At 39.9% G+C, this 23,714-nt stretch overlaps 2 protein-coding genes across 2 annotated transcripts; one reads left to right on the forward strand and one right to left on the reverse strand.

Annotated features, from left to right (window-relative positions):
* Nucleotides 1–1,074: 1,074 nt before the first annotated feature.
* On the reverse strand, nt 1,075–7,725 carry grk1b (G protein-coupled receptor kinase 1 b). The gene is given in 9 exon segments (XM_051937911.1): nt 1,075–2,697; nt 2,840–3,041; nt 3,122–3,246; nt 4,334–4,420; nt 5,268–5,397; nt 5,399–5,433; nt 5,552–5,825; nt 6,482–6,760; nt 7,711–7,725. Coding segments are annotated over 9 exon segments (1,431 nt in total). The 3' UTR covers nt 1,075–2,413.
* A 5,338-nt stretch (nt 7,726–13,063) lies between these two features.
* On the forward strand, nt 13,064–23,671 carry slc25a35 (solute carrier family 25 member 35). Its single transcript, XM_022188749.2, has 5 exons — nt 13,064–13,535; nt 15,018–15,083; nt 15,171–15,323; nt 17,628–17,762; nt 19,668–23,671. Exons 1-5 carry the CDS (start codon nt 13,164–13,166, stop codon nt 19,836–19,838), a joined length of 897 nt encoding a protein of 298 aa, XP_022044441.1. The 5' UTR covers nt 13,064–13,163; the 3' UTR covers nt 19,839–23,671.
* Nucleotides 23,672–23,714: the final 43 nt, after the last annotated feature.

Here is a 23,714-nt window from a genome sequence, read left to right on the forward strand (position 1 = left end):
CACCAACATCTGCAGTTAGATACTAAATAAAGTGATTTTCTTTAGCCGTCTGTTACGATGACTTTCATAATTTAGAATATAGATAACCGAACAAACCTTTGTGTAGTTCTCCGCTGAGCTGAAATTAGAGCATGATTCATGTGTGGGTTCAGCCAAAGCTGTTTAAATAACACAACATTTGTAGACCTTTCAATAGTCACTGTTTGTGAACTGCATGTAATAGAGTTTCGGTGGAGTCACTACTTTAATATGTGGTCCTATCAATCAATGTGATCCCTAGCTCTGTGTGCCGTTCTGTTTCCTTCTCTCACTCACACAAAGAAATGCTTGTGAAACCACTGATTTGGTTGGACCACAACTGGGGTTCACACTGAAATATCTCAACAATTATTAATGGAACTGTTGTAAAATTTCATACAGATATTCATTGTACGAATGAATTATAGGGGCTTCGATAATCAGATTTTTCCCCTAGATCCACCATGAGAATTGCAGCTATAGCATGGTCGTAAGTCTCAGTCCGGTTAAAACAACATTTTTCTTTTTCCAACTGTTCTGTTTTCATATTTAAAATTAATATGGGTATTCATATCTTGCTTTAATCTCCACTGAAATACGTCTTATCAAAGGCTTTTTGATGGAAAAAAGATGCTGCTGAACCAGAGCCAAAACTGTATGTGGAATTTCTCAGATTCAATTCTCCAGTAAGACCGACTGTATATGGTGACCAAATACAAGCCCACTGTTACTTTTGCTTCTAAATTGCTGTTACTTTAATATATGTGGCGGTTTAACAGTTTACTCTCACCCTGAAAACTGAGCTCATTTGTAGCACGCTACATAAACAAATGTGATGTGATTTATTTGTTATTCAACCAAATTCGAAAATTTGGTTTTACCTACAATACAGCATCGCAGTAAGGATTATTGAGGCTGTGGACAGGTGTCTGTTATACAGATAACGAGTTCAAACAGGTGCCATTAATACAGCTAACGAGTGGAGGACAGAAGAGCTTCTTAAAGAATAAGTTACAGGTCTGTGAGAGCCAGAGATCTTGCTTGTTTGTAGGTGACCAAATACTTATTTTCCACCATAATTTACAAATAAATTCTTTAAAAATCCTACAATGTGAATTCCTGGATTTTTTTCCATATTCTCTCACACAGTTGAAGTGTACCTATGATGAAAATTACAGACCTCTGTCATCATTTTAAGTGGGAGAACTTGCACAATTGGTGGCTAACTAAATACTTTTTTGCCCCACTGTATACCACAGGACACAGTTAGAATATATAAAGAATAGTATAAGCTATGTCATTTATATCAGAACTGCATTGATTAATATATAGATAAATGCATCAGAAAACATCACTCTTGTCACCAAAACCTGTCTGAACAACAAAAAAGGTGTTTCCTGTTCTGGGAACCCCATCATGTTTGTGACTAATATTTCTCCCTATCAGACGGTTAATAATTGATGTAAGCAATTACACTTAACAGTGCAATTAAGATCAGTATCTGTTTTCCCAAGAGAGAACTGAGTGCAAGAAACAAGTTCGAGACAAACATGTTCCATTTAAAACCGCATAAACAGGACAAAATGTTGATTGCACAGTATCACAGGCGACAAACACATGTAACAAAAGAAATGTTTTATACATTTGAAATAATTTTCTGAAATGTTCAAATGGAATACACAATTTTTTGTGAGGCATTGCTAATTTGTAATTTTCAAAAAGAGCCTTAATTTCACTTTTTTTCAATAAGAACAACCCCACCTTCTAATGTAAGCACAGGGAGATAATCACTGAAATTGGCTACATTAAAAACATTTATTTTAAAAAAATATATATATAATAACCAATCTCATAAACAGCTACCACATACAAGAAAAAGAAATCAACACATACTGTTGTGCTTTGCAAGATTTTATTAATTGCTTTTAACTCTTCTACCTACAATGTTCACTTTGTTATTAACTTTAATCTTGTTAATTATAAATATATAAAGAATAACACAACATTATAGTGTCCAAATAATGAATATTATAGAACTTTTTTTATGTCATGTGTCTGTGTTTACTAAACGAAAAACTTGGCATGTACAGTAAGATTACAACAGTCATTACCAGGGCAGCCATATTTACATATTTGTTACAGAATATTTCAGCTATGTGACCATGCTGCCACTTTTATCATAACCCTCTTAATATTACAAATATTGCAATGTAGATACATAAAATATGTATAATAATATGTAAACACGAAGATAATATTAATTTCTTACAGCAACAACATGTTATTGTACAAATTACAGATAATACAGATCAAGAATAAGTGGCTCCAAATGAGCTTATCGAGATCTAAATGTAATTTTAAATAATCACCTGCCTGCTCTGTTTTCTTCGCTAACTTAAAGCAGCACACATCCTCCACTTTTGCTCCCCACAAAGTTTGGGTCAGGATCATTGGGCAGCTTGCCGTTTTCTCCCCAGATGTTCATCTCTCCGAAAACACGGGTCTCGATCATCTCCTCCTGCCAGGGGATCGGGAGGTTGCCAATCGAGAACTCATTGTAGAACTCGGTGTCCTTGTTGTCCAGGACGACACCTCTGATTGTACTGAAGGTGCCCACGTCATCGATATCTTTGGCATAGACCATTTTTGGATCGGGGACAAATGGTGGAGGGAGCATACCTGTACATGAAACACATAGGAAAGTAATTAGCAGACAGCAAATAATTGTTGTTTACCATCCCATACATTTCTTTTTTGAGATTACACACAGGTGATAGTTTCAATGAAGGTGTTTTTGCGTGTGGATGGTTTTGTGCATCACCTGCTTCCAGACGGCCCCAGTTGATTTCTTTGAAGAAGGGCTGTTTCTTGAGCTGTTCACAGTCGATATTTTTGAACCCCAGTCGTTTTGCTAAGTCATTCTCCATCAGCCCTTCACAGATGTCTTTACAGTCTTTGCTGAAGTTTGGAGTGTAAGCAACCGGATTGTTTAAGATTCTCTTAGCTATCTCACTGTTCTCAACCTAAAGAAAGAAGGACATTATGTATATGTTGTTTGGCAATGGAGAATTGGCATTGGATAAGAGCAAACAGGATAAACTACCTTCTCTCCCCTTATTCTAAAGGGGCCTTTGGTAGCAATCATCTCATACAGGGTGACTCCCAGAGTGAAGTAGTCCACTGTGTAGTCATACTCCTTCTTCTGGAGCAGCTCTGGAGCCATGAAACCTGTATTTATCGTCAGAATGATGTCACACACAGTAGACAGTCTACATGATTTTACCAGGCGTAAACTAACCGTGACGTCAACCGTTGGTTTCAATGCCGAGAAAATGAAGCCCGGATTTTGCAACTTCCTGGTCGCCGTTTTGGATTTTTTTGGAGCCAGTGACGTAAAAAGCGTCATCAAACAGACTGGACCGGAGAGCAACTCGGGGCAGGATTGGCTGAGGACTCTCTTATCCCGCCCACAGTTTACCGCAGAGGCTTCTGTTGCTGTCTATCAAGTATAGCCACGCCCCCTTGCTCCGCGAACTTTAACAATTTATTTAAAATTCAGTACTGATTTATTTTAAGATCAGCCACCTGATCTCTCATTTTGACCATGAAAACTAACAGGAAAAAAATCCTGAGCTGTAGAAAATCAGTCTATCAAATTTTATTTTTTCAAAAAATGAATTGGGGTCTATGGAGAAAAAGCTTTTTGGAGCCAACCCTAGCGGACGGCGTGATATTGCAAGTTTTTGACACTTCCGGGTTGGCTTCAATTCTGGAGCCAGATGCTATGTCCACAGTCTATGGATTTTACAGACGTTTTACACAACAAAAGTGACCTGGAGGATAGTATTTCCTCTCCATTTTTGAACTGTTTAACCTCGACTTTAAAGCTGCAGTTTGCAAAAATATGGACATGGAAAAAAAAAATAAAGCAAAAGCCCAGAATTTGAAAATATACTTATAACTTGAACCACACAAAGATACTTAAATAAAAAATCAATATTAGAATGCGTCTTCACACTTCAGTCTCCCCAGTGACGGTCACTATCTATTCCACTGTGCTACCATATTGTATGCTCACTTAAGACTTTTGTTGCTGTTTAGACTGTTATATCTGTGTTGATAGAAGTTCTGTGATTGGCTAAAATTCTGAAAACAAAGCCAGGAGTAGGTACAGATGGCTTGTCTAGATGTCTGGTTTCTCAGATCACTTGAATTACAATATGCCAAAAGTTTAGTCTGGAATTTTTGCCCAGTGATGCCAAAGAAATACTGCCTACCTCAGCTTTAAGTACAAATTAAAGTTTTGTTTACGTACCTGGAGTTCCTGCATATCCAGATGTTTTGTCTTTTCCTGGTGGAAGCTCAACAGCCAGACCCAAATCTGACAGGCGGACATGTCCTGAGGGAAAAGTCTTTCATCATTACAATGAATAGTTATTAGTTTGTACACTCCAGTCCCTTTTATAGAGTCTCACTTTGTAGGTCTCATATGGTAAAAATGGATTTTTATTGTGTTTCGTGGTTGATATAAACTTTGAAGTGTAAAATTTATGCACTTGCCATATAAATACATCTACATCTAGCTGAGGAATAGGCTAGCAATGTCTGTCTGTCAATCACAGATGCAGACAGTGTTTTCTTCCTGAAGGAGGCGGGAACAGCAGCAGCTCATTGGTTTTCAGAACAAAACAGTCCTAAAACTAATGGTTATACAGTCATAGTGAAATTGACCATTTTTGCAGTATTTTGCACTGAAAAATACTGTCTGACTGAAAGGTCTAGCACTGTAAGAACATGCTAGACTGTTAAATTTGCTTTAAAAAAGGGGCACAATATTAGACATTTAATGTCAACACAGTATTTTATTCAAGTTTTGATTCTGCAGAATGATGACGTCTCTGGACTGAAGCGTGTTTTGGTCCAAACTTCTGAACCATGTCATGCCACATTTACATAGCACATATGAAAAGAACATTCACCTAAAAGAGTAATAAGACTGCCATTACAAATGTTTCTAACAAGTTTGAATAAAAAATGGCCCTACAATATTACATATTATACGAATGTGTAACCAATCTGCTTTTCCAGCTGGCGTAGAGATACAAACGCACAGCCACTCACAGCCCATCACCCCTGTTCTTCATGGTCATGAATCAAAGGTGGAGGAATTAGGGCAGAGGTGATGACTTTGGGACTAAATGTCAACACATCCATGCAAATTAAATGCTGCAGAGGAAAGTGCTCTCCTGCGTCATCCAGCAGTTCATTCTCTGGCTTCAGGTTTCTGTAGATGATCCTGTGCTGACGAAGATGCTCCAGTCCACCGATGATCTGAGCCGTGTAAAAACATGCTTTCTTCTCATCAAAACCAGGATTTTTTTTCATCTACATTATACAAATGAAACCTGCAAGAAAGTAGTCGATGTCACTGCGCTTTAAGTCAAGTAGAAGAGAGGAGACAAATAACTCATGGCAGTTACTAAATGTAGACATGTATGTATGATGTATTTCATAATGTATGTATAGTAACTATAAGGTTTATCTACCCCAGACGGATTGGTAGAAATGAGAAGCTTGGACATTGCTCTCATGTTGTAATTACAGAAACTAACATATGATTGCAAGCTGTTCAGATTGCTATATGGAGGATATCTTTACTGCATTCAGTGTAAAAAGCACCTGAGGTCTCCACTGTTCATGATGGTCATGACCAGTCAAAGGTCAGTCTTGGTCTGGAAGGCGTAAGCCAACGTCACAATGAAGCGACTGTGAACTTTTGCAATGATCCGCTTCTCCACAATTGCTCCCTAAACCCAAACCAAACATTGGTATACGATAATGCAACAAAACCAGGAATGTCCAGTGCAAACAGTTGCAAAAAACCATACATCTCCTGTCAAACCATACAAGTGTTATCCCTGATTGAACCTCTACCAGGGACTCGTCAAACACAGATCCTTTCATTTAGGAGGGACACATTCATTTTGACATGTTAAGGCAGGAAAAGCATAGCAGCAGTTAATGTTCTTCTAAATGGGTGTGTGCGCTTCTAGAAGCCAGACATTATAAAGACTGGCCTTCTGCTTGAGTTGTTATGGTACACGAAGAACAATAAGCTATGTCCAGGTACCACCTGAGCAGAATAACCAAAATATCTGTTTGAAATTCGGATGCTGTGTTGTAGTCCAACCAAAAGAAAAGTTCATTATCCACTGATGCTTTCAGAAGCAGTGGACTGCAGTCTAAATACTGTTTCTGTGTCTGACTGAGCTGCTTTGTGGGGTCTTTAATAGAGTCACAAGCTTCTTTACATTGAGCTGTTGTGATGAGCGCTAAACCCCTGCACTCACAGTCAAATATTTTCATTCTCATCCCCTGCCGCAGGTTCCTTTGAGGTTGCCGGTACAATGATCTCACGTATGTTGTACCTAATTTTGACACTATCATATTAGATGCCACTTACATCGTAGCCTTTGCGTTTCTTCAGCCTCTTTTTCTCCAGCTTTTTGTTGACGTACATTTTGCCTGTTGCCTGTGGCTGACAAGCAAATACTTCTCCAAAACCTCCTTTCCCCAGGACCCTGAAGTCCATGAACCACTCCTCACCAAAAGGCTGGCTCTTCAACCATTTAAACTGGACGAAACGCAGGAAGCACATGCTGTTCTTGAAGCCATCTACAGGCGTCTTCTCCAGGTGTTTGAACAGCTGCTGCTCACTCTCTTCAGTGGCTGTGCGAAGTTGCTGGATATTAGCGGGAACTGGTACACGCTGTCGTATACGCCGATCCAGAACATCCCAAACATGCTCAATGGGTGACATGTCCGGTGAGTATGCTAGCTATGCAAGAACTGGGACGTTTTCAGCTTCCAAGAATTGTGTACAGATCCTTGCAACATGGGGCCGTGCATTATCCTGCTGCAACATGAGGTGATGTTCTTGGATATATGGCACAACAATGGACCTCAGGATCTCGTCACGGTATCTCTGTACATTCAAAATGCCATCAATAAAATGCACCTGTGTTCTTCGTCCATAACAGACCCCTGCCCATACCATAACCCCACCGCCACCATAGGCCACTCCATCCACAACATTGACATCTGAAAACCGCTCACCCACACGACGCCACACACGCTGTCTGCCATCTGCCCTGAAAGGGTGTAAACTGGGATTCATCCGTGAAGAGAACACCTCTCCAACGTGCCAGACGCCATCGAATGTGAGCATTTGCCCACTCAAGTCGGTTACGATGACGAACTGGAGTCAGGTCGAGACCCCGATGAGGACGACGAGCATGCAGATGAGCTTCCCTGAGACGGTTTCTGACAGTTTGTGCAGAACTTCTTTGGCTATGCAAACCAATTGTTTCAGCAGCTGTCTGTGTGGCTGGTCTCAGACGATCTTGGAGGTGAACATGCTGGATGTGGAGGTCCTGGGCTGGTGTGGTTACATGTGGTCTGTGGTTGTGAGGCTGGTTGGATGTACTGCCAAATTCTCTGAAAAGCCTTTGGAGACGCCTTATGGTAGAGAAATGAACATTCAATACACGAGCAACAGCTCTGGTTGACATTCCTGCTGTCAGCATGCCAATTGCACGCTCCCTCAAATCTTGCCACATCTGTGGCATTGTGCCGTGTGATAAAACCGCACCTTTCAGAGTGTCCTTTTATTGCGGGCAGTCAAAGCCACACCTGTGCACTAATCATGGTGTCTAATCAGCATCTTGATATGGCACACCTGTGAGGTGGGATGGATTATCTCAGCAAAGGAGAAGTGCTCACTATCACAGATTTAGACAGATTTGTGAACAATATTTGAGAGAAATGGTGATATTGTGTATGCGGAAAAAGTTTTAGATCTTTGAGTTCATCTCATAAAAAATGGGAGCAAAAACAAAAGTGTTGTGTTTATATTTTTGTTGAGTGTATATATTCTGTCTAATCTTACATTTACTTTTTTCCTTTCCTCTGCAGCTGTTCTTCAGACTGAGGCTTTCAGTTTCACTAACATCATTTAGGTCCTGTTTTTACAATAGCAGGAAAAAGTAAGTGAACCCGTTGGAATTATGTCCTTTTAAATTTCTCTTAGTACATGGTTGACACTTTATCTTAAGCTGCAGTTATGAACTGACACTATTTTTACACAAATGAGTATTATTCTTGGCTATATTTAATATGCCATGCAAACATTACCAGTGCAGGCTGGAAAGAGTATGTAACCCACAGACTAATGACATAAACAAAAGTCACTGATGTCAGGATTTCTTGTGCATAGAGACTAAACGATTACATAAGATTGGAGCTCAAGCTGCTATGATCAAGAATTGTTGATTTGCATTAAGCTTGAAAGGTTTACAAAGTAATTTGGAAGAGTTTAGATATAGAGACAGTTTAGTCCACCTCACAGTGGCCCCCAGATAATATGACTCCAAAAGCAGATTGCGGAACGCTCATTAAGCTGAAGGCTTAAAGTTCGTCTGCCACATGTAAATCATGATGCAAACTTGGATGGAGCATGGTTTTCATTTAAGGTAACCGTGAAGGAGCTATCCAAAAGAGCATTGGTGTACAACTGTGAATTGTAGACTGATGAGGCTAAGGGTGACTTGTCTGTGAAGTATGTGACATAAAAAGAGCTCTACACCCCAACAGGAAAGCATCATCCCAGCTGAAACCTAGCAGGCGATGACAATGACCCCAAAAAAGAAAAGTTAATGGTTTCGAACAATTTAAGCAGCTCGACCAAAGTTCAACTCTTAAACCATGAGAGGTACACTGAAGAGACCTCACTGCAGCCATCCACACCCATCATGTACAGAATATGGTGGAGTGGAGCCAGTTCTATAAAGAAGAATTGTCATAAAATTCCTCATAAAAGTTGTACAGGTCTAAACTGCAACTACCAGAAACATTTGTTTGAGGTTACTGCTTCCAAATGAGGTTCAACCAGTTATTAAATCTTCACTTAATGTTTACACGAGCACTGTGAATGTTTAATGGATGTGCTCAATAAAGATTAGAACTTTTTGCATGTCACTAGCTTCTGCATGTCGTGTTTGTTATGACCCATTCAAGCAAGAAAATGAGCAAATTCCACGGAGTTCACGCGCTAGTTAAGCCAGCACAAGTTGTCTTTGTACTGATAGTTGATTTGAACCTGAAATGTGAAACACAACTCAATGTGACTTTTTCATTGCTCTTGGTGTCGCACAAACCACATTATCTCCAGTGTGTTTATCTGGGCTCAGCTGTGTTTACGTACAGCTTAATGCTGGTTAATTAATTTGGAATGGCAAACAAATGCCTATCTCGTGTGTCTGGTTACTAAAAGTGATATGCTGCACTCTGCTGTTCAAAAACCAAAGTGAATGAAGAGGGCTTTTTTAAATTTCAAACGCTATAGACAAGCCTTTCGTGCAGCTGCATGTGCAAACACTCACAACAGCTGCAACCCCAGGAAGGAGAGCATTAGCCCACAGCGGGTAACCCAAAATGTCTTCACTTCCTCTGCCTGGTTTCTTTCTGTCTTTTCACTTCTGCAGATCTGGGACAGTCTGAACCATAAATTGTTCTCTTGCTGCACAGAAATATATATTAAGGAGAAGCAGCAATCGTTCCATGGCCAAATTTGTTGGATTCTTTTCAAGTAAACCTCTAAGTTCATGCAACTGCATTGATTTACTTTAGATTGACTGAATAGTTTTCTGATCTTTTGCATGAGGCTTCTTCTTGTATTGTTAAGTTTTACTGAAGAAAACTTAAGGAAAGAAACTTTTGCTTGTTACCTCTGACAGACTGAAGCTAAGAACTGTCAAATAATCACCTCTGACATTAAACATTATTTTATTTCTGCTGGATCATTTCTGCAGAATATTACACTATATGCTGGCCCCAGAAGAAGAAAACGGAAAATATTCTCAGCAAAGTGGGACAGACAGTGTAAAGTGGAGCACTGGGTTGCTCCAAGTCCATTTTCTGGTGTCTGTTTCATGTGTATAAGCTGCTCTGGTGCATGAAGTACTGAAAGTGATATTGTTGGCTGAGAAGATGCTGCACTGTCTCTGTCTAATCCAATTAACACTGACTGTTGATACAATAAATAATACCAATTGATAATACCAACTGTTGATACCAATAAATAATCCATCCATCCATTCTCTATACACTGCTTTATCCTCACTAGGGTCGCGGGGGGTGCTGGAGTCTATCCCAGCTGACTCGGGTGAAGGCAGGGGACACCCTGGACAGGTCACCAGTCTGTCGCAGGGCTACATATGCAGACAAACAATCACACTCACATTCACACCTATGGGTAATTTAGAGTCATCAATTAACCTCAGCATGTTTTTGGACTGTGGGAGGAAGCCGGAGTACCCGGAGAAAACCCACGCATGCACAGGGAGAACATGCAAACTCCATGCAGAAAGATCCCAGGCCAGGATTTGAACCAGGGATCTTCTTGCTGCAAGGCGAAAGTGCTAACCACTACATCACTGTGCAGCCCAGTTAAGAAACCATCCATCCATCCATTCTCTATACACCGCTTTATCCTCACTAGGGTCGCGGGGGGTGCTGGAGCCTATCCCAGCTGACTTAGAGGCGAAGGCAGGGGACACCCTGGACAGGTTGCCAGTCTGTCGCAGGGCTACATATACAGACAGACAATCACACTCACATTCACACCTACGGGCAATTTAGAGTCATCAATTAACCTCAGCATGTTTTTGGACTGTGGGAGGAAGCCGGAGTACCCAGAGAAAACCCACACATGCACAGGGAGAACATGCAAACTCCATGCAGAAAGATCCCAGGCCCACCCCGGGATTTGAACCGGGGATCTTCTTGCTGCAAGGCGAAAGTGCTAACCACTAACGCAGCCCTAAGAAACCAATAAATGATAATAATAAAAAAATCATCTGACTTTATTAGATATTAAGGCTGAGATGCTGCACTATAAAGAATTGTGGAAATATACCTGACTAATTTAAATATTACAGTTTAGAAACTACAACATAATGTAAAATTCAAATTTACCTGGCCAAATTAGATAATAAAATAAAGTAATATATATTATAAATTACGCAAATTTACCCGACTTTATAGGTTATGAACCTGCAATATTATTCTAACAAATGGCCTAATTTAAAAGTGAAAATTAATGCCCTACAAAATGATATCAAAATTATATATAACTAAACAAATCCATAGTTTTTCTATAAATAGGTGACAGTGGAGAGAACCAACTCGCAGGTCTCCGGATATCTGGAATATTTTCTGGTCGTCTGGCCGCTCATTAACTCGCACTCAGTTTGGTATTAATCCCACAGACTGCATTAGTAATCTCATTCTTCTGTACTGTTTGACGTGAACCAACTAGAACCGCTTTCATTGGCTGAGATGAGACGCTTCAAAGGTGCGTCACGACGCTCTGGTACGGATCTGTACAGTGAGATGTTCAGGGGACAGACAGAGTGTAGGGCCAAACTTATAAACCTTGACATCACCATTATTGTGAGAGTAAAACTTTTTAATGATTCTGTTTAGATTTTCTTGTAGGATGTATTTGACATGCTGCTGTTCTTTCATACGATAAGCTTTTATGAATGCCACAGGGTTGAAATTTGCAGTGTCACAGCAGTAAAAATGATCATGCAAAAATGTAGGGGTATTAGCAAAAAATAAATAAAAAGGGAACCAAACACATACATAAATACTGTTGGTATTGTACAGATTCTTTCATATGTGCAATCTTGGAGGCAAAAAATCCTCTGAATGTGGAAAATTATATTACCTTTAGGGATTACTCTATATGTACAAAAACATTGATAGAAAACAGATTCTTCTATGAACAGAAATTATGGATATTAAAGAAATATACTAATACTGCACAAACTGATATTGATATTTGACAGAAAGTAACAAAAATGGCACTCAGAGCTCAGTGCTTCACCAAGGATGTTCATTCCACCATATGGCATTGTCAGAAATGCAGCATTTGTTCATTAGTTGTGGAGCATCAGAAATCACAATAACATAGAATGTGGCCGGCCATTTAATATAGATGTACCCACAAAAAAATGACCTTGTGCTGAGCACAGATGTGTGTTATGCATGTGTACGTTATGTACGGATACTGAATCAATTGTTCCTTGTATGATTTCCGACAGATAATTCAGAAGGCAGCTGATGTAGTGTTCACTTACTGTCATAGTGACGCTGTGCCGCTATCCTGCAATAATACAGAAATCTTTAACAAATCCGTGGATCCAGATTATAATCAGAATCAGCTTTAATGGCCAAGTATGTACACAACATACAAGGACTTTGGTTTTGGCTGTTGGTGTCACCCTACGAATATGGAAAGAGAAGAATAATAAAAATAAAGCAACTACAGAAAGAAGAAAAAAACAGTGGGACTAAAATATAACACAATATATACAGATATTTACGGCCGAGAAAGGAATATATAACCACAGTAGTGCAAAATGATAATTGCATGATACAGTACAAAAAGCAGAGAATACTGTTCTTAGTGCAAAAAGTACTGTACATATCTATTGAAATACTGTCTATTGTACAGGTGTGGAGGAATGCCTCAGCTGGATAACAGATAGTATTCCAATGGATATGTACAAACCGCATCACTACCAAAATCTAATCACTTGTTCCTTGTGTCATTTCTGACCTTCTCTGAAAATTTCATCCAAATCTGTTAGTCCATTTTGGAGTAATTTTGGGCACAGACACACAAACATATGCCCAGTGTCACACACGTAACTCTGCTGCATTCCTTGGTGGAGTAATAAAAAAAAAAGAACAAGAGAATGACAAAAAAGAGAACCAGCAATAAATGTGTGTGTAAATGTGTGTGTCATGTGATAATAGGGTGTTTCAAGACATTTGTCAGTGGTCTGTGAGGATTTTCTTTTATTATTTTTTATTCCGATTTTTTCCACCATGTCTGTCATTCGTATATCGGAATTTCGTGTTTTCCGAGGCGGCCTGAAGGGGCCTCATGTGTCGGTGCTGTCAGTGGAGTGTTTGGGCTGTGGGAGGGGAAACTCTGAGCAGCCGGCTGACATGAAGGTAAGGTCGGACTGTTAGCAGGCCTGAAGTCCGCATCTGTCGTCCGGCCGGTGCTCGTCATGGACTTCGTGCTGAGCGGAGTGGCGGCCTGCGGGGCCTGTCTGTTCACCAACCCGCTGGAGGTGGTCAAGACGCGGATGCAGCTGCAGGGAGAGCTGAAGAGCCGCGGCACCTACCAGGTCTACTACCGCAACGTGTTCCACGCTTTCTACACCATCGGCAAAGTGGACGGGCTGGCCGGCTTGCAGAAAGGACTGGTGCCCGGACTCTTCTACCAGTTCTTCATGAATGGAGTCCGGCTCGGCTCGTACGCCATCATCGATTCCTCCGGTTACATCCACACCAACGGCAGGGTCAGCGCGGTCAAGACCATCGTAGCCGGAGCGGTGGCCGGAGTGGTGGGAGCCGTGATGGGCAGCCCCATATACCTGGTAGAAGCTCCAGCCTCAGGAGGCCTCCTCTCACTGTCTTATCTCGGACTGACCTCGTAGACTATCGATTTTTCTATGATTAATCTATCGACTGTCTCATAGATCGATTAACCAAAACACTCAGATAAACGCATCATGGCCTGGTCATGCAGGTGGTTTATGTTACTGTGACAAACTGTATGTGTCTGTATAAAGCAGCACAGTGTGTGAAACTAAGGTTGGTTCACATGCTTAAGTGTAAAACTGTAGAGTTAAACTGATGAAGAATGTCTGACAAAAAGAGTTGTCGTTATTTAAGTTAGTTGCAACTCCAAAAGAAAAAAGTCTGTATCTTAAATAAGGTCCAACAAGGACACAGTGGATAAACTACAAAAACTAATTCAGGAAAGAAAAAAAACTCAATCTGGCAGCAAGGGCGAGAGAGAAACTGTTTTTTAAAAAGCGGTTGTATGCTGTAACACCCAAAAATTGTCAAAATAACAAGAAATATCTGTTAAATAGTAATATTTTCCACCTGACTAAATTACAGTAATACAGTCTAATTTATACTGCACATTTTAACAGAATGAATTTTCATGTGTCAAAAATACAGATTCTTGATGTGGATATTATTTGCAGTTCTTCAATGTTTTCTATTTTAGAGTTAACATGAATATTTTTTGCATGTCTTAATTTGAGACATGCAATTTAACATATCTGGCCAAATCTCTCTCAAAAGAAGTACCAGTCAATTGTAATGTGTGTCATGTAATTGTTGAAAAAAACTTTTTATTGTGCGTTTTACAACCACAGAGCAGCTAAAACGGCTAGTTTTCCTTCGTATTGTGTAATGGCCCTCCGGCTTTGGTAGTAACTTAGAATCTTCCGAAAATAATACTGAATTCACTGCACAGTAGTTGACTTTAATTTCTATGTGTTGTGAGTTGGTCAGACAGTATTGTTGGTATCAAATTAGTATTTTAATGGTGATGGTGACTGCTGGTTAGTGTGTAGCCTTATTGAACCACATTTCAACAACTATACTCATTCTATTGTCTAGCAGGGGGAGCAGAAAAATATCTGATTTCACTTTATTGAAATGTGAGCACAGGGAGTAGGAGAGAAGTGCTGGTTAACTTCCATGCTGCTGTGGTTTGCCATTGAAACTTTGAAGCTCTGTGATCATTTGAAGTACTTTCATATTTTTGCAGCTTTAGGTCTTTAGAAACTGCTACATTTAACTGAGTTGGACTCTACTATCACCACCATTGTCCAAAGTTTTTGCAAAGCTGACAAATGACAGGGGTGACAAACCGCTATAATGTGGCCATTACACAATGACACTGAAGAAAAACCTTTGTTGTATTGAGGAAAAAAATTCAATTAAAAGTATTGACGTAGACATATTTTCACCATTGATGCCATTGACTGTGATAAATCACGGTGGCCATTTTCTTATTCTAAAACTTAATGAGGTCATTTGTAACTGTCTCTTCCTGACAGGTGAAGACTCATCTGCAGAGTCAGTCTACCTCCTCTATCGCAGTTGGCCATCAGTACAAACACCAGGTAACTTAAAAACCCAAACTGAAGGTATAAATATGAGCCTGGGACATCAGCAGTCCCCTCATGTGCTCCTCCTTCTCTTCCTGACAGGGGATGATCCACGCTCTGGCGGCCATCTACAGGGAGCACGGCATTCTGGGACTGTGGAGGGGCTCCAGTGCTGCTGTACCGAGGGTCAGCGTGGGGTCGGCCGCTCAGCTCAGCACCTTCTCCTCCTCCAAGGAGCTTGTCATTGACCTGCAGGTTAGTAGAATCCACCTCACTGGGGTTTGGTCTTGGCATGGCTCAGTGGGGATGAGGTGGGATTAGAGCCGACTGGGGGGAGTTTTGTTTACTTGGCACTCCCAACACGTGTGCACATTTTCCACATGACCGCACAGTGTAAGAATAAACACGACTGTTTAGGGCGTCTGGCTGTACTTACTGTGGAATTGGGACAGAGCTGCTGTGGTATGTTAAGTGAGAAAGTGAATCAGCCTGCAAAAATGCTTCAGTCATCCTATAGCTCTCTGAAGATGAGCTTTATTTCTTGGTCTTCTGTGATCGTATAGTGAATATCTTTGGTTGTAGATTACTGGTTGGATATAACCGACTATTTAAAGACTTCACACTGACATCTGGCAGCTTAATTCACACTTAATAAAAGTAATCAGCAGATTCACAGGCTGTAAAATGTATCATTAGTTAGAGCCCTAAACTCAGAGGTACAGCCTTAAGAGGAGGTGATTTGCAGTAGGAGCTGTGTGCAGGTTACAAAATCACTCATTGTGGTCCTGACAAAGCGGTCTGGACTGCACTGCTCTGGAATAGAAATCCAACACCTTTTATTGGCCCCCTGGCTGAAACCAGGAAGCTTACACAACTAGTGCATCAGTTTACTGGGTGTAGATCACTGACCCAACTCCAGTTCTAAAAGCTCTTTTTTACCAAATGCCAGAACAGTGTTGGATTCACTTGAGTGGTCCAGGAAATGTTCAAAAGGATCCTGACATTTATGTACAGTTTTCTTATATTTCTACCAAGATTTTTTTGGGTTGTTTAAACTGGTTGGTTGGTTGAATGGTTGGTATGAAAGCAATAAAAGGGTAAAACATCAAAGGGGGTGAATCCTTATGATAGGAACTGTATGTGATAAAGATATATTGAAAAGAAGGGAAAAGAAAGTGTCATTCCAGCAGTGTGGTTTACAAATTAGTTAGCTTGATGCCACGACACCATGACTCCACACCACCATTAGCTCTGCTACATGTGCTGCAGACAGCACTGAGAGGACTGAGCTGCTCTGCTGGACTAATTATGTGACGACACTGTTTCTAAGTTACACCCAAGACTGTGCTCTGTATTAACCCTCCTGTTGTCCTCATTTACGGGCACCGAAAAATATTGTTTCCTGGTCTGAAAAAAATCCAAAAATTATGCAGAAAAAATCCCCAAATTTCTGAAAAGTTGCAAAAATATTTAGGAAGACAGTTCCAATAATTCCTTAAAAAATTCCCATAAAAGTTTTATTTTAAAAAAAATCCCCCAAATTTGGCAAGAAAATTCTTGTAAATATTTTCCAAAAATGGGTAAAAGAAATTCCCAAAAATATCTAAAGTGATTACATATATATCAATAAAACTTTTAATATTTTCTTTAAGAACATTCACCAAAAATCTAACAAAATCTAGTGAATTTCGCTGGATTTTGGTTGATTTTTTTTTTTTTTTTTTGGTGAATGTTCAGAACGACCTGTCCAGGGTGTCCCCTGCCTTCGCCCGAGTCAGCTGGGATAGGCTCCAGCGCCCCCCGCGACCCTAGTGAGGATAAAGCGGTGTATAGAGAATGGATGGATGGATGACTGTTCTTAAGAAAAATTTTTAACATTTCTTTTTTTCCCCACCAAAAAATGTTGAAAATGTGGACATCAGAAGTTTCACTGTGAAAATATACATTTTTTCCCACATTTTCAAACTTTGAAGCGGGTCAGTTTTGACCTGCAGGACAACACGAGGGTTAAGTTCTGTAAAAGAAAGTGTTTTTTATCACACAACATATACACAGACCCTGATATTTCTGCAATAGGCCGATAATATCAGTCAGCCGCTACATTGTTTGGGTTTTCGTAAAAAGGCTCTAGCTGCTGTGGTATTGCTTATTTATTGAATTGTTGTTTTAAGACCTCATATCTTCAGGTAATGTCCTCTTCTGTGTGTCATAAAGCTGTGTTTTGTATTGTTTTGTGCTGTTAGACAACCACATATAAAATAGCTTCCACTGTCGTTGCTGGACAGTGTGCAACATAACATAGGCTCTAATAATTGACCCGTTCTTCTGTTTCACTGCATGTGAGGCTGCAGCCGTGGCCTGCTAAAATTAGTCGTGGCTGCCGATATGTTGGCATGGAAGTTGATGGTGATTTAGTGATCTACTATCACTGCACACTGTGTTCTGTCACGTTTCACTTCTGTAACACTGTGACCAGAGCAACACAGAGCCTTCAGTGCAGACTCTGTCGTCCTGTTTGAGATTGCTTACCTCACAAATTGTCCTTTTCTTCTTCTCAAGGTGTTTCCAAAGGACAGCTGGCTGGTGGCCCTGAGTGCCGGCATGATCAGCAGTGTGGTGGTGGTGCTGGCTATGACGCCGTTTGACGTGGTGAGCACACGGCTCTACAACCAGCCTGTGGATCATTTGGGCAAGGTCAGTAGGAGTTATGTGACGATCAGCGTCTGTTTGTCTGTCTGTGAGCAACACTACTCAAAAATGGGTTAACGGATGTGGATGAAATTTTCAGGGAAGGTCAGAAATGACACAAGCACCAAGTGATTAGACAGCTTTTAGACTGGATCCACTGATTTGTTAAAAGATTTCTGTATCGTTGCAAGATAGTGGCACGGCGTCACTGGAACTATGACAACAAGTGAACACTACATCAACAGCCTGCTGACGATCACATGATTGCGATCCTACTACAAATCGACTGCTGCAGACTGATCAGGATTTATCCGTCGGAAATCATACAAGGAACAATTGATGAAATTGTGGGGGTGTTTCTGAGTCCCATCAATTCCTGTTCTACATATTTACTTTGCGCGATTCGATATCCATACACATCGTACGCATGCATAACACACCTGTTCTCAGCGCAAGGTCATTTTGTTTGTGGGTACACCACATTCTATAGTGTCAGGATTTCTGCCACAATTTTTCTTGAAGATTTCAGCCATCGGAAATGATACATGACTGAGCAGCCTTGGCGGGGTACTGTGCTCTCCGAGGGCTTTTCCAGTTTGTAGTGTAAGCAACAGATGTTGGCAAGAAAGAAGAATGAGAGGAATTTAAATAAAACTCTATCTCTGGTTCTGCTGTATTGTTTTGCATGCTTAAAAAAACTGTTAGTTATTAGTCTAACAATGTTTCATAAATGCTAAATTTAAGGTTTCTGCAGGTTTTGAAAAAATCCGAATAAGTATAAAATCTAATAAGCAAACATTTTAAAACACTCCCAGTGAAGTTTTTTCCCCTGTTACCATGGCCACATGGTATTTATTTTTAAATGCTCGCTAAGACATCATAAGTTAAATAAGCGGGTAACACTATGGCTGAGCACTGGCCTTTTAATTCTGGCAGGGGGGACAGCCGATGCAAACTAGCCTTTTGGCTAATTCGGGTGCATTTACATTTTTTTTAATGTATATAAAATGTTTATTAATGTGCAGTGTCCCTCCGAAACAAATAAAGAGAAAAGAAAGAAAGAAAGTACTGCTGACAGTTCCAGAAACATGGATTCAAATTTCCAGGCTTACATGTGCACTAAACCTATAAGGAACCAATCCTGTTTAGTTTCAGGGTTGGGTGTTCTTTAGGATTATTCCTCTTTCGAATTAGTTTTTCTGGTTTGAACATGTATGACTGTGTCACTCCAACGTTGCAAGTTCCCATTGTGCAGCGTGGAATAGTTTTGCAGTGTTTGAGCAGAGTTGTCGGTGAGCTGGTGTGCTCGAGCTGCAGGCAGTAGGGAGAGGTAGTAGGAGAAGGAGGCAGGAACTTCATAGATCTGTGTTTTATTAAGGAACCAGCAGTGTAAAGTTCCATGTCAACCATTTGTTGGAAGGAAAACAGTATTAAAAAAACTTTTAAATGTGTAACTTTGATAGACAGAGATGAGTTTACAGAAGTTAAATCGATGACCAGAGAGATACTTTAAATTCCCTTCTGCACTAAGAACGTTAACTCTTGACGTCCAGACAGCATGTTGTTCTCCAAGTGCTTTGGAAAAACAAGTTTACCTCGTGTTTCATATTTTAGATTGTTGTTTACCACAGTAAACGGTACGGCTGATTACTCTGTTGTTGTTTCCTTCTGTCAGTTTGGTTGTGAAACAGATCTTAAGCTGCTTTAATGATAATCTTAAAAATTTAAAAATTTCACTTGTTAGAACCTATAGAAGCCCTGAAGTCGGTAAAGTACTCTTTTAGGGATTGTAACTGATACAGTGAGTAGTGATCACAGAGAGGGGATCAAACTCTCACATTTGGTCTTGCTGGGCCTGTAAGACGGCTTCTATTCAGCTGACTGATTGACAGTCATTCTCTTTTCTTGCAGGGGCAGCTTTATACAGGATTCACTGACTGCTTTTCCAAGACACTGAAGAAGGAGGGCTTGACGGGACTCTACAAAGGCTTGGGAGCCTCTTATTTCCGACTCGGCCCTCACACCATTCTGTCTCTGTTCTTCTGGGATGAACTGCGCAAATTTTACAAGCAGTTCAGATAACACCAGGGACGAGGAAAATGGGTAACTCATTAAGTTCTGAGTGCATAGGTTAAATGAATCCTCATTTAATGAGTTTATGATTATGAGGTGAAAGGAAAAAACAGGAGATGCTCTGCTTTCTTAATGGCAAAGAGCAAAGGTGACGTTTTACACTCCAATGAGGAAACGCATTGTAGGCAAAAGGTGTCAGGAAGGAAGGCGAAAAGTCAAAACTGCATTCAGGAGCTCAATAATGACAAACCTCATAGATGCACTTGGATTTGTCTTGGCGACAGATGTGCACAGATATAACCGTACAGGAGGCCGCGTGTCCTCCAGAGAAAGTACATCAAACATTATCACTCTTTTATAGCTCTTAAACTCTTTAACTACGTCATTCCAAAACATAAGATAGAAACAAAGAACCTGCTTTCAGGAGAAAGCATCCAATGAGGCCTTCAGACTGAGAAAATGAGCAGTGCCACTTAACTACAGCCACATCGTTATGGTTCAGTCTTATTAAACGCCTGTGCAGAAGCCGAGCTGAAGAAAATGTGACGGTTAGAAAAATGTCCTGCAAAGACCTCGCATTGGCAGGAGGTGACTCGGACTGTAATATAGCGACAGAAGCTATAAGGCCTGGAGGCCAATTTGCCTTCAAGGTAACAAGTCTTGTACGAGTCAAACCTGCTGAGTCACCAGTGAGTCATTCAGCCAGAAGCTGTCCAAAATGCTGGAACTTTAAGGTGAAGTGGAGATCTGAAAGTTTCTAGAGATGCCAATAGGTTAGACTGAAGTTTGAGTAGCTTGAATAACTCAAATAAAGCTAAATCTAATGGCAGTGTAAAGAATAAGATAATCTGAATAGAAAAGGGATGACTTTAAAGGGATTAAGGGCAGCTCTTGGCCAAGGAATGACATCTGTAGTAGACTATAAATGCTTCAGAGTTTCCTCTTTAGTTTTCACAGCAGAAGAAGAAAAATCAGTCTGGATCTAATATGCAAACAAAGCATATCGTTTTCCCAATGAAACTACCAGAACAGGATGTGAAAGCCGATGTTGCACAGGATGTCTGCTACAGTCACTGTCGGGATGTATGAAGGAGGTTACATGTTTTACATAGGAATACAGTGTGCACCATTGTTGTTTTAGTTACTGATGACATGATGCAGCATAAATATGAATCTGGTGTTCTGTGAAGGCAAAAATGAGAATATGAATGCCATTTAAACAAGGGAGTGGAGTGCCTGCACCTCCCTTACATGAATGCGTTTTATTCTTCAGCTGCCTTCAATATAATTCTTAGTAAATACTGTGGATTTGGATCATTCTGACCAGAGACCAGTGTACTGATTCAGACCATGTTAAGGGTCATATTTGTTTATTAGAGACTGAAACATAAACCTACAGTTGTAAATGACTGGACTGATGCCAGACTACAGCCGAATTAGGCTGTACACAGTAAAACCCAAACAGTACTAATTAAAGTAAAAGTAAATGAGGAAAGACTCCTTACCATCTGTCATAAAACAGTTTTCTTCAGTGACTCTTCACGAATGCATATCAAGTAGTCGAACCAGAAATGCTCAGAGGTTAGTCGCACATTTATAGATATGTTTTAAAGTGCAAGAGGTACTTTTACTATTAGACATATTTTACAGAACTTTACGTATTAGTGCAGAACCATCACTTTTCCTTTATATATTACTAATGAACAATTAAAACTGAACAAATAGATGAGTTAACTTATAGTTCATGCATCGTTGTCTTTTTGTTACATGTATTTATTCTATTTATTTGGGTCCAAACCTGTTATCTCTTTCAATTCAGAGACACACTGTTAAACCTTTACGCGTGCTCACAGAGGGTTTGTCAGTGAAGCTGGACATGCTTTTTTGAGTGTTTTCGAAATGTTCAAATTGACTTATTCATTTCTGATGGCAAATCCAAATTATTCTATCAGTATTGCGGCATTTAGCACCTTTCAAAATTGAAAAAAAAAAAATCATTCTGCTAGAATCATTCTAATATGAAAAGCTTGTTACTGAATGATACTGTCGACCAAAATGATCCACATGCAATGAAGACACACTACATTTCAAATACGTACATATCAGCAATTTTAATTTTATTCAGTTATGATGTCAGTCTTTTGTTACTTGTTGCCAATAAATATCAAAATGAGTAGTTTTAAAAATCCATCGCAGCCAGAGTGACAACTTTTTGCAGTTTATTTATTCCAACTGACACACTCCTGCCTATTAATGATAATATTTCAGTGTTTGAAAAACTTTAAGACAGTGGAGTTTTCTTGAATGTTAAAGAAGGATGTTAATTTACTGATCATTGTGTGAAGCCTTTGCAGTTTAGTCCAACAGTCAGATTACCATCAAATGGTCGCTGTTTTGGACGCTAAAGTAACACAAACTGTTCTCTAACCTGTGAGCCAGATTTGGTGCTTTCTTCTAAAAGTGTATTATTATTATTATCAAAGAGTCAGGAATTTAATAAAACAGTATCAGTTATCGGTCAACATCTTTTAGTGTGACAGCGCAACGTGTTTGTCGTAAATGCACTGTAGCTATGAGAACACGCTTTTGTCTGTTAAACTTCCATCACAGACAGCAGGAGAGTAATGTTACTTGAGTTTATTTTATATAATGAAGTGGAGGTTTTATTCTTTTAGGAACAACAGGTCCACAGAGAGGGTTGCCATTTTTCTACTTTTGAAGTAACTTTGTTTTATTTTGCTCATTTGTACTATGAAGGCTGTATGCGGTTCCTCTTGCCTTTTTCTTCTGTAAACGAACATATTTTTCATTTTGTCGGTGAAATGAATCCAAGTGGCCAAGGTCACTGTGCTTAACTCCAGTAGCTGCTGTACTGTATGTTTCAGTTATAATTATGAGGTATAATAATTAGGGATGCACGATGATAACAGCTCATCGTCGGTATCAACTGATCAGCACAGAATGAAGGATGAGAATATTTCATGTAAACAAATATAGCCTGTTTTATGTTTTCTTATTTTGCCCAGTGAATGCATTTCATAAGCATTCTATTTCATGTCTGCACCTGCCAGTGGACCATCAGAACAATGTGAAAAAGGCCGATATTGACGTTTTTATGTGCTTATTCCACTTTTAGAGAGATCTGATGTTGTGTGCGAATAGACTGAAAAACTATGTGCATATATCGGTATCTGCTATCAGCCGAAATGAGTTCCAAATATCAGCAAGAACCCGGTCTTGTGCCTCCCTAATTAGAGTCAGTATCAGTGTTCTGTGAAGCCTTTAGAGTTTAGTCCAACAGTCGGATTACCATCAAATGCTCGCTGTTTTAGACGCTAAAGTAACACAAACTGTTCTCTAACCTGTGAGCCAGATTTGGCGCTTTCTTCTTAAAGAAAGCACCAAAGAGTCAGGAATTTAATAAAACAGTATCAGTTATCGGTCAACATCTTCCTCAGACCACACTATGAGACTATGAAATATCGCCTTTTAAATAATAGTTGAAGCACATCTGACCACAAATGTCAGACTTCGTGCCAAACCTGTGCCATCAACCGTCAACAAGTCCTCCACCTTCCGCTACTTTAGCCACGCCATTGAAATAAATTACAGAGAGAGGTTAGCAAATGGTGTCAAACATGTCTAAAAAAATCAATTGTCATATTAATATTAATGATTTCTTTGTAAAGATCAAACCTCTGTGCAGCTCTAAGAGGTGAGAAGAGTTTATGAATGTCAGCTACATTTCATGAATGTGTTACATCCTGTCATGAGAGGTCATTATTTATGTGCACTGGACAAAGAGAGCCAATAAATGATCAAATTATGTCTTTATTGCCAGACGTTGTGGTGTTGCTTGCTTATTTTCTATCATATGACACTCAG

Source organism: Acanthochromis polyacanthus, chromosome 17 (assembly GCF_021347895.1).
Source record: "Acanthochromis polyacanthus isolate Apoly-LR-REF ecotype Palm Island chromosome 17, KAUST_Apoly_ChrSc, whole genome shotgun sequence".
NCBI classification, from domain to species: domain Eukaryota; kingdom Metazoa; phylum Chordata; class Actinopteri; family Pomacentridae; genus Acanthochromis; species Acanthochromis polyacanthus.